The following is an 11,734-nucleotide window of genomic DNA, read 5'->3' as shown; positions in this document are numbered from 1 at the left end:
CTCAAAGAACCAGCTCCTGGTTTTGTTGATATTTTGTATTGTTCTGTTTCTATTTGGTTTATTTCAGCCCTGAGTTTGATTATTTCCTGCCATCTACTCCTCTTGAATGTATTTGCTTCTTTTTATTCTAGAGCTTTTACTTGTGCTGTCAAGTTGTTAGTGTGTGCTCTTTCCAGTTTATTTTTGTAGGCACTTAGAGCTATGAGTTTTCCTCTTAGCACTGCCTTCATGGAGTCCCACAAGTTTTGGTATGATGTGTCCTCATTTTCATTAAATTCTAAAAAGTCTTTAATTTCTTTCTTTATTTCTTCCTTGAGCAAGTCATCATTAAGTAGTGAGTTGTTCAGTTTCCATGTTCATGTGGGTTTTCCATTGGCTTTGTCATTATTAAAGACCAGCCTTAGACCGTAGTAATCTGATAAGATGCAAGGGATTATTTCAATCTTTTTGTATCTGTAGAGGCCTGTTTTGTGAGCAATTACATGGTCTATTTTGGAGAAGGTACCTGAGGTGCTGAGAAAAAGTTATATTCTTTTGTTTTGGGATGAAATGTTCTAAAGATATCTGTTAAATCCATTTGGTTCATAACTTTTGTAAATTTCAAAGTGTCTCGGTTTAGTTTCTGTTTCCATGATCTGTCCATTGCTGAGTGTGGGGTGTTGAAATCCCCCACTATTATTGTGTGAAGTGTTATGTGTGTTTTGAGCTTTAGTAAAGTTTCTTTTATGTGTGTAGGTGCCCTTGCATTTGGAGCATAGATGTTCAGAATTGAGAGTTCACCTTGGTAGACTTTTCCTTTGATGAGTATGAATTGTCCTTCCATATCTTTGTTGATTACTTTTGGTTAAAGTCAATTTTATTTGATATTAGAATGGCTACTCAAGCTTGTTTCTTGGGACCATTGCTTGGTAAACTGTTTTCCATCCTTTTATTCTGAGATAGTGTCTGTCTTTGTCATTTGTGTTTCCTGTATGCAGCAAAATTCTGGGTCCTGTTTGTGTATCCAGTCTGATAGTCTGCATCTTTTTGGGGGGGATTTGAGTCCATTGATGTTAAGAGATATTAAGGAAAAATGATTGTGGCTTCCTGTTATTTTTGTTTTTAGAGGGAGACTTATGTTTTTATGGCTATCTTCTTTTAGAGTTGTTGGGAGATTACTTCCTTGCTTTTTCTAGATACTAGTTTCCCTCCTTGTGTTGGCGTTTTCCATCAATTATCCTTTGAAGTGCTGGGTTTGTGGGAAGATATTGTGCAAATTCGGTTTTGTCATGGAGTATCTTGGTTTCACTATCTATAGTGATTGAGAGTTTTGCTGGGTTTACTAGTCTGGGCTGACATTTGTGTTCTCTTTGGGTCTTTATGATGTCAGTCTTCTGGCTTTTATAGTCTGGCTCTTATAGTTTTATTGTGAGATGTCTGGTGTAATTCTTATAGGTCTGCCTTTATATGTTACTTGGCCTTTTTCCCTTACTGCTTTTATTATTTTTACTTTGTTTTGTGCATTTCATGTTTTGATTATTATGTGACAGGAGGTATTGCTTTTCTAATCTAGTCTATTTGGTGTTCTGTAGGCTTCTTGTATATTTATGGGCATCTCGTTCTTTAGGTTAGGGAAGTTTTCCTCAATAATTTTGTTGAAGATATTTACTGGCTCTTTAAGTTGGGAATCTTCAATCTCATCTATACCTATTTATCCTTAGGTTTGGTCTTCTTATTGTGTCGTGGATTTCCTGAATGTTTTGGGTTAGGAGTTTTTTGCATTTTGCATTTTCTTTGACAATAATGTCAATGTTTTCCATGGTATCTTCTGCACATGAGATTCTCTCTCCTATCTCTTGTATTCTGTTGGTGATGCTTGCATCTATGATTCCTCATCTTTTTCCTAGGTTTTCTATCTCCAGGGTAGTCTCTCTTTGAGATTTCTTCATTGTTTCTACTTCCATTGTTAGATCCTGGATGGTTTTGTTTAATTCCTTCACCTGTTTGGTTGTTTTCTTGCAATTATTTAAGGAATTTTTGTGTTTCCTCTTTAAGGACTTCTTGTTTACCTGTGTTCTCTTGTATTTCTTTTAGGGAGTTATTTTTGTCCTTCTTAAAGTCCTCTATCATCTTCATGAGAAGTGATTTTAATCTGAATCCTGCTTTTCCAGTGTGATTGGGGTGTCCAGGTCTTGCTATGATGGGAGAACTGGGTTCTGATGATGCCAGGTAACTTTGGTTTCTGTTGCTTATATTCTTGTGCTTGCCTTTTGACATCTCTTTAACTCTAGTGCTACCTGCACTCACTGTCTCTGACTGAAGTCTGTCTTTCCAGTTATCTGACTTGTGTCAGAACTCCTCAGAATCCAGATGTCTCCCAGTTGTGGGTCTGGGGTGTAAGGTAGTGGGAGAGGGTTCTTACCTGCTGCTCTTAGTGCAGAGGCTCCTCTATGATGGCTTAGGATACAGTGTCTTTAAGAGAGTACCTTAAACATTCTTGTAAATGTCATAATAAAATCTATTATTGTGCACAATTATTATATGCTAATTAATATTCTGTAAATAAAGTAGTTCAATACAAAGCAAATAATGATATCTTTAAAAATAACTAAAAGAAAAAATCAATAAATAGATCTTTCAATAATGACAAAATGAAGCTATCTTTTCAAGCATACAAAAGCTGAAATAATTTATCATCAATAGACCATTGTTATAGAAAACATTAAAGGAAGTTGTGGGACTCATAGCAAGAAAAATGGTATTTAAGGGACATCTAGGATAATGCAAAATAGAGAAGGAAACTAGAGACACTGTGTAGGCAAGTGTAATACCTAAATTCTCATGCTTGTAATAGATTAAAATAAGGACAGATAAGCTTGTTACACTGTTAGCTGGAGTATTATTGTAACTATATTAGCTGATGGTAAGTAATACATCACACCAAAATTCAAGACCAAAAACAATGATTTTATTATTGCTGGTGGTTGTTTCAATAGTCTTGATGTTATAAGCTATTCTTGAATAATCCTAGTGAGTTCATGCTCAGAGCTCTGATGTTCTCTAGCAAATCAATTTTAATGTCACTTATCTAGAACCATGTCTGCTCGGATGTTTACCTCTGATCTGTGAGCTCGCTCTCTCTCTCTCTCTCTCTCTCTCTCTCTCTCTCTCTCTCTCTCTCTCTCTCTCTCTCTCTCTCCTGGCAGATTATCCTGTATATCATTATGAAGTAAAAGAGGTCTATAATGAAGTTTTACCAATTGCAAAAAAGGCAAGAGAAGCTTTTTCAAGGTTCTACTTGTATTAAATTTGTCAGCTTCCCACAGCATGAACATAGAACAAGTCATGTGGACAACTTCAAGAATTAGTCTTCAAAAACTACAATGAATTTAATTTTAGAGAAAAAAATCATGACTATAAGAAAATGGAATTATTAATGAAATCAATATACTTCAGTAACAGAGAATTGATCTACCTATCAAATAACACACACACACACACACACACACACACACACACACACACACACACAAAGTAATCGCAATAGTTTATTTTCTTACTTCTTTGTTATCATATCCAATAACTTCATTACTATAGATCTGAGAAGGTTGAGGATTACACAAAGCTATCTTCACATGAGAAAGGACCTGGCTACTCTAGAAATTTGAGAAACACCTTGAACAGGGCAGATATGAGGTAGTTACAGAGGGAAAAAATGAGAGTCAGGAAAGAAATGTAAGATATGGTGAGCACAGCCTGATAACAAAGGCTCATATTTCCTTGGGGAAATTTTATACTGCCTTTCTTTGGTTTTCAATCCATAGAAGTAGCTGAGATTGTAAATTAAATATGCAAGGCAGAAATCCAAAACTGAATCTGAAAAAAATGGGTATTAAACACTATCTAAAGGAGAAGTAAGTGTTTATTATGGCCTGGGTTCAAAAAAAAAGAAAAAAAAAGGAGTTACAGCCCTTCTGATAGAAGTTAACTAAAATAAAATGGGAAAGAAATTCCTGACTTCTGCTCTTTGACGCTGAGGAGGAAGCATCGCTGAAGGCTCTGATCATCCTGCCATCATGTCTAAGTCAGAGTCTCCCAAGGAGCCGGAACAGCTGCGGAAGCTCTTCATCGGAGGGCTGAGCTTTGAAACAACTGATGAGAGTCTGAGGAGCTATTTTGAGCAATGGGGAACACTAACCGACTGTGTGGTAATGAGAGATCCAAACACCAAGAGATCCAGGGGCTTTGGGTTTGTCACATACGCCACTGTGGAAGAAGTGGATGCTGCCATGAATGCAAGACCACACAAGGTGGATGGAAGAGTCGTGGAACCTAAGAGGGCTGTGTCAAGAGAAGATTCTCAGAGACCAGGTGCCCACTTAACTGTGAAAAAGATCTTTGTTGGTGGTATTAAAGAAGACACTGAAGAACATCACCTACGAGATTATTTTGAGCAGTATGGGAAAATTGAAGTGATAGAAATTATGACTGACAGAGGCAGTGGGAAAAAGAGAGGCTTTGCTTTTGTCACCTTTGATGACCATGACTCTGTGGATAAGATTGTTATTCAGAAATACCATACTGTGAATGGCCACAACTGTGAAGTAAGAAAAGCTCTGTCAAAGCAAGAGATGGCTAGTGCTTCATCCAGCCAGAGAGGTCGAAGTGGTTCTGGAAACTTTGGTGGTGGTCGTGGAGGTGGTTTTGGTGGCAATGACAATTTTGGTCGAGGAGGGAACTTCAGTGGTCGTGGTGGCTTTGGTGGCAGCCATGGTAGTGGTGGATATGGTGGCCGTGGGGATGGCTATAATGGATTTGGCAATGACGGAAGCAATTTTGGAGGTGGTGGAAGCTACAATGATTTTGGCAATTACAACAATCAGTCTTCAAATTTTGGACCGATGAAGGGAGGGAACTTTGGAGGCAGGAGCTCTGGCCCTTATGGTGGTGGAGGCCAGTACTTTGCTAAACCACGAAACCAAGGTGGCTATGGAGGTTCCAGCAGCAGCAGTAGCTATGGCAGTGGCAGGAGGTTCTAATTATAGCCAGGAAACAAAGCTTAGCAGGAGAGGAGAGCCAGAGAAGTGACAGGGAAGCTACAGGTTACAACAGATTTGTGAACTCAGCCAAGCACAGTGGTGGCAGGGCCTAGCTGCTACAAAGAAGACATGTTTTAGACAATACTCATGTGTGTGGGCAAAAACTCCAGGATTGTATTTGTGACTAATTGTATAACAGGTTATTTTAGTTTCTGTTCTGTGGAAAGTGTAAAGCATTCCAACAAAAGGTTTTACTGTAGACCTTTTTCACCCATGCTGTTGATTGCTAAATGTAATAGTCTGATCATGACGCTGAATAAATGTGTCTTTTTTAAAAAAAAGAAAAGAAAAAAAGAAATTCCTGACTTCACAACTGAATGTAAATGATTCAATGAAATAACAACTTTGGTTCCTTCTACAACTTATTCAGCTCATCCACAGTCCCCTAACACTCCTGCTCAAGAGATCTAACAATGAATTCTGCTGTCAACCTTCAGGAAAAAAAATACACTTAATTGTATTAAATACAATTAAACTGTAGTTCTGCTTGAGCAGTACAGACAATGGTGTTCATTATTACATTCAAGAAAAATGTGTTTAATTTTCTAGTGAACTGATCTCATGCAAATTGAAATTGGCGAATTAAAATATTTTTAAAAACAAATTATATTTGGAATTGTATGTGTTTTATGTTAAGGAACATGGACTCCACGAAGTAAATGACATTCATAGTCTTCAAAATCAAATTCATTTGTTCTTGAATTGAATACAAGAAATTTAAGAGAAAAGAGAAACAAAAAGAGGGAGGGGAAGAAAGGGAGGAAATCATAGCATAACCTTCTTTGGAAAATATGCAAATATTTTTGAACAATTAGAAACTACTAAGATTTAGTCTCAAATAGAATTGATAGTACTCCAAGACTGGAATACTATTATAGTATCCAATATACTATACTATTTGATGTTTCTAGTTCCATTCAAATCCCAAAGAACAATTAATAATTTATTAAAGAATCTAGTTATATGATAATCAACAGCATTAAGTATTAGCTTCAGACTTAAATTTTGCACACAGCTTTCACAATATCAAAGTAGAAACTGGGCTGGGGGAAAATAAGGAACACTTAGAAAAGTACTGGATGAATATGGTCAAAATACACTATATAGAAACAACACAGATTGCTCTGCAGTTAAGAGCACTTGCTTCCCTCCTAGAGGACCAAAGTTCAATTCCCAACACCCACATAACCATCTGTAACTCCAGTTCCAGGGGATCTGATGGACTCTTCTCCCCCCAGAGAATGGAAACTAGGCACACATATGGCACATAGATAAAGATGAGTCAAACCATTCATACACATAAAAATTTTAAATGCACTATATACATGTATGAAAATTAAAGATAAAATGTAGTTGTTCAGCTTAAAATCGTGGCTATATATAAATTATATGTTTATAATTTTTTAAAAACAAGATATTTTCATAGAACATTTACTCAAAGAGATGCCAAATTCCTACCTTTGGGCTAAAGCCCACTGCCTGTTTCTGCTAGCAAATTTTTCCTGAAATGCAGCTAAGACCCATGATCTTCATGTAGTATCTACCATTTCTCTAGCCTATAATGCAGGAGTTCTCAACCCTTTGGAGGTTCTGTATCAATGTCCTTCATATCAGATATTTATATTGCAATTCATAAAGTAGCAAAATTACAATTATAAAGTAGCAATAAAATAATTTTATGGTTAGGACTCACCACAACATGAGGGACTGTTACTGGGTGGCAGCATTAAAAAGGCTGAGAAGATTACCACTGCTGCAATGGAAGGGTTTTGAAAGAAACCAGTTGGTCCTCAAAACTTAAAATTTGTGGTACTTATCCTTGCACGAAGAGATTTTCGTCAGCCCTGGTTTAGTGGACAGAGCAGCTTTGAAGTTAAGCAAACCTGGATACTCCTCTCAGCCTTTAATAACCATATCTCTAAGTGTCAACTTTTTGATTTATTTGTTACTGGTTGTTATTATTTTTAAGACAGGGTCTTTCTACAAAGTCCTGGATGTCCTGTTGGCCTCGAACTCACAGAGATACACCTGCCTCTGCCTCCCTCAAAGCCATGTGCCACCACATCAGGCATGTTTCAACATTTTTAAAGGGTAAAAGAATTAATAATATCCTTGATGTGAGGTGAAGACTGCACTTATCTCTGGGTATGAGAATAAATGTTGTTTGTTGCTAGAAATTGTTGCTGGTTTAGAAAATTAGTGGTTGTAGATTCTCCAATATCTATGACTCCACTAGCACTGAGTAGATAGTTAGGTTTCTAGTACCAGGCACAGCCTACTGTCAAGAGGAGTCTAGGATAGGCTAAAGGCAGGGGTGGGAGGGGAAGGAAGTGGGGACATCCTCTTGGAGACAGCGGAAGAAGGGATGGGATGAGGAACTGTGGAACTGTAGAGGGCATAATGGAGGGGTATTTTCACTTGAATGTAAAAATAAGACTAAAGAAAATTTTAAAAAGAAAAAGAAAAAAAAGAAAAGAAAATGCCAGATCTTATAGAAGCATTTGCTCAGTTCAAATAGCTTTAGCTTCTGTCAAGTTGACATAAAAGAAATCAACATTTTTTAAAAAATAAATGAAGTCATTTCTAATCTTCTTGTTAGGCACTAAATAAGAAATAAGAAAAACTGTAACTCTAGGGAAACAAATTTTTTGTGTAATTTAATGGTTAAGGAAAACCTAAGTAAGACAGACCAAAATGATTTGATTTTTCTAGGAAATGAAATGGTTCACAAAGTTTTCCTAAATAAGTAATTATAACGATGGTCTTTCATACTTATAACAACAATTTTAAAAACTATTGCAAAATGATAATCAAAAAAAAAACCAAGAAACTAATCAGAAAATAAGTGAAAAATATTACTGTGGAACTAATATAAGGAGAAATGCCAATACCTGACACATATGTGGACCTCACACTGCAAATGTTATGGGGAAATGGGACATGGAAAAATCCTTACTATTTTGTTGCCATTTAAGCATTAAAATTGAGAGGCTTATCATGTGCTGATCTGACCCAATTAGGAATTCAGCATCTTTATCATTTACCTGAAATTGTACTTTTTGACTAGCATGATATTTGCTCAGATCTTTATTATTTACTATTTTTATTTTACCTTGTCATTTGTTATTATGTATTGTTTCCTTATAATTTTTGTGTTTAGTTTGATTTTATTTGCTGGGAGAAAAAAAAGATCACAGTTTTGACATTTCTTCTTGTCTGCTATGAACACTGGCAACTAAATCTCCTCCTCCATAGGACTCAGGCTAGATACAATGTACACAGTTTGATTTGCTATGCTTTGGTTTTTACTTACTAGCTCTTTTAAAGCATGTTTCTATCTACAAATATTTGGAGATTTTTCAGGTATCTTTGTTTTATTAATTTTAATGTTCACTGACTTGTGGTTAAGCAACATACTACATGTCAGGTTGATGTCTTTAAACTTATATAAACTTGGTTTTTTTTGTTGAAGGTGTGATGATTTTTATGAATGTTGCACATAAGTTCAAAAATAATATGTATTCTATGGGCACTCCTCCCTCCTATCCCTTCCTGTTTTTCTCGTTATCAGTTAAATTTTTTTTCAATCTACTTTGCCCTCTGGGTGTTCTATTAGATATAACTTGTTTATTTTTAATGGTTTCTCAAAAAGTTAAAATATATGTCTCTAACATATTACAGTCTAACTTCAGTTACAATAACTTACAAAGTGTCTGTTTTAAATCTCACCATTGTTTTTGTATTACTAGCATGAATGTTTCTGTAGCAATTATAAACAGGAATAAATTTAGTTTTCTGTTTTCCTTTCTTAGCCAACTATCATTCCAGTAGACATAAACTTAAGAATAATATTTTTAAGTGCCAAATGTATTTTATGTGCATGTGTGCACCCATGTGTGCAAGTGCATTCACCCATGAGGCTGTATACGGAGATCAGAGGTTGTTGTCAGTTTGTATGAATGAGTATCCTAGCACACACACACACATGCACACATGCATACAAGCTCTCTCTCTTTTTTTCATTAAATATTCTAATTTTATTTTATTATACAGTTAACTTAAATTACTTAGATTTTAGACACTTAATCTTTAACCTTAACTTTTTTTATTATATGAATGTTTTTTGAACATGAAATGCTTTTTTATTGCATGTTTTACAAGGGGAGGGGGTAAGAGGGGCCAGGTGGTGGAAAAGTACAGAATCTTCTTGGCCTGTGCCTTGAAACATGTCATGGTCTATACGGTACACTGCCTTGAATTATGATCTACCTGCTATTCTTCAGAAGATATGATACACTGCTTGAGTTATGGTCTCCCTGCTATTCTTCAGAAGATATGGTACACTGCTTTGAGTCTATCTGCAGTTGCCAAGCAGGATCTTGCAGTTGCCAAGCTTCAAGGGACATTGTGCAGGTGGGGAAAGGTAGGGGGTGAGGGTAAGGGCGAGGGTCCTGGCTTCTGGCACATCTGGATTAGAACTTCTAACAGCAGGCATCACGGGTGATTCATTTTTACCTGGAAAGAAAAAAGAAGGGGATTCTCAGGGAGATTTCTCTTCCCTGGATATACAGTGTTATTCATCGTATTTATGGTTTGGCCTGGCTTTGTGGGGGTATCTATTTTTTTCATTAATCTTTTTGGTAGCCAGTTAGCTGTCCATTCTGTGGTATTGGACAGGCATATCAGTCCTCGGCTCCATAAGGGAACTGGGTCTGGGCCATTCCCTTTACGGGTAAGAGGGTCCTTCCCCATATCTGTGGCAAAGTTTTGTTGGTCTTGGTGGTGCCAGAGGACACCAACATGGTCAGCAAGAGATTTGCTATGAGCTTTCAGCTTTAGAGAGATAAAAGTGAACAAGGTATGATGGAGAGTATTTCAGGGGGATTCCCTCTGAGGGGGTACCGCTCCCCCGCTTTTGTTTTTAAAGCCAGTTTTTCAGAGTTCTTGTAAAATCAGGGCAGAAGTGCCAACAGTCGCTCCTTCCACACTCAGAGAGTCATGAAGACCTTATTTAAGGATATATAAATCTATATTAATAATCTTTTGTCAAAGGACTTTTATAGCACCACTGACAATTAATCAGACTATATAATATATCGATTAGAAATAGCTTTTTCTACTTTTTGTGAGATTACCTCTCTTTTGTCAATTAACTGTTGAGGAAATTAGGGTTTACCTCTCTCTTGAGAATATTGAACAGAGATTTAAATTCTTTTGTGAAGAGCTTAAAATAGTATCTTAGCCAATTAGCAACTCCTAGAAACTTTTGAAATTAATTTAGAATAAGTAAGCTCTCTCCATCTCTCTCTCTCTCTCTCTCTTTTTTTTTAGACCCTTTATCTGTGTGGGTTTTTTATTGGATATTATATGTATTTACCTTTCAATGTTATCTCCTTTCTCATTCTCCCCCAAAACCCCTTATCCCATACCCCCCTCCTCCTAATTTTTGTGAAGGTGTGCTCCAAACATCCTCCCAGTCCCATCTCCCTGCTCTCGAATTCCCACACAGTAGGGGATCCAAACTTTCGGGGACCATGGCCCTCCACTTTCACTGAAGTCTAACAAGGTCACCCTCAATTCCCTATACAGGTGCATGAGTCCCTCCCTTTGTGCTCTCTGGCTGGCGGTTTAGGCTTTGGGAGCTCTGGTTGAAACTTTTGATACTCCTTCTAGAAAGGACCAACACATTCATACTTTGGTCTTCCTTCTTCTATGTGAGTTTTATGTGGTCTATATGTAGATTCTTAGAAATTGTGAGCTTTTGGGCTAATATCCACTTATCAGTGAGTGTATACCATGTATGTTCTTTTGAGATTGGGTCATCTCACTCAAGATGATATTTTCCAGCTCCATCCATTTGCCTAGGAATTCCGTGAACTCATTGTTTTTAATAGCTGAGTAGTACTCCATTGTATAAATGTACCACATTTTCTGCATCCATTCTTCTGTCGAAGGGCATCTGGGTTCTTTCCAACTTCTGGCTATTATAAATAAGGCTGCTATGAACATGGTGGAGCATGTGTCCCTGTTGTATGTTGAAACTTCTTTTGGGAATATGCCCAGGAGTGGTATAGCTGGGTCCCCAGGTAACACTATGTTCAATTTTCTAAGATACTGCCAGATTGCCTTCCATAGTGGTTGTACCAGTTTACAATCCCACCAACAGTGGAAGAGTGTTCCTCTTTCTCCACATCCTCACCAACATGTGCTGTCACCTGTGTTTTTGATCTTAGCCATTCTGACTGGTGTGAGGTGGAATCTCAGGGTTGTTTTCATTTGCATTTCCCTGATGACTAGTGATGCTGAACATTTCTTTAGGTGCTTCTCAACCATTCGAGCTTCCTAAGTTGAGAATTCTTTGTTCAGCTCTGTGCTCCATTTTTTAATAGGGTTCTTTGATTGTCTAGAGTCTAATTTCTTCAGTTCTTTGTATACCTTGGATATTAGCCCTTTATCAGATGTAAGGTTGGTGAAGATCTCTTCCCAATCTGTTGGTTGCAGCTCTGTCCTATTGACTGTGTCCTTTGCTTTACAGAAGCTTTGCAGCTTTATGAGGTCCCATTTGTCAATTCTTGGTTTTAGAGCACAGGCCATTGGTGTTCTGTTCAGGAACTTTTTCCCTGTGCCTATGTGTTCCAGGCTTTTTCCCAGTTTCT

At 37.1% G+C, this 11,734-nt stretch overlaps 1 protein-coding gene across 1 annotated transcript; it reads left to right on the top strand.

The window, feature by feature from the left end:
* Positions 1–4,055: 4,055 nt before the first annotated feature.
* Positions 4,056–5,185, top strand: LOC114620878 (heterogeneous nuclear ribonucleoprotein A1-like). The gene has a single exon (XM_028767048.1). It carries the CDS (start codon positions 4,056–4,058, stop codon positions 5,016–5,018), a length of 963 nt encoding a protein of 320 aa, XP_028622881.1. The 3' UTR covers positions 5,019–5,185.
* The last annotated feature ends 6,549 nt before the right edge of the window (positions 5,186–11,734 follow it).

This window comes from Grammomys surdaster, unplaced genomic scaffold (assembly GCF_004785775.1).
Source record: "Grammomys surdaster isolate TR1022 unplaced genomic scaffold, NIH_TR_1.0 170, whole genome shotgun sequence".
In the NCBI taxonomy this organism is placed as follows: domain Eukaryota; kingdom Metazoa; phylum Chordata; class Mammalia; order Rodentia; family Muridae; genus Grammomys; species Grammomys surdaster.
Note: the sequence above shows the minus strand (reverse complement) of the source record. Positions and strands in the feature narration are given on the sequence as shown.

Excerpts from the sequence above, each read along its gene's own strand:
- LOC114620878 (XM_028767048.1), top strand. The coding sequence starts at position 4,056 with ATGTCTAAGTCAGAGTCTCCCAAGGAGCCGGAACAGCTGCGGAAGCTC.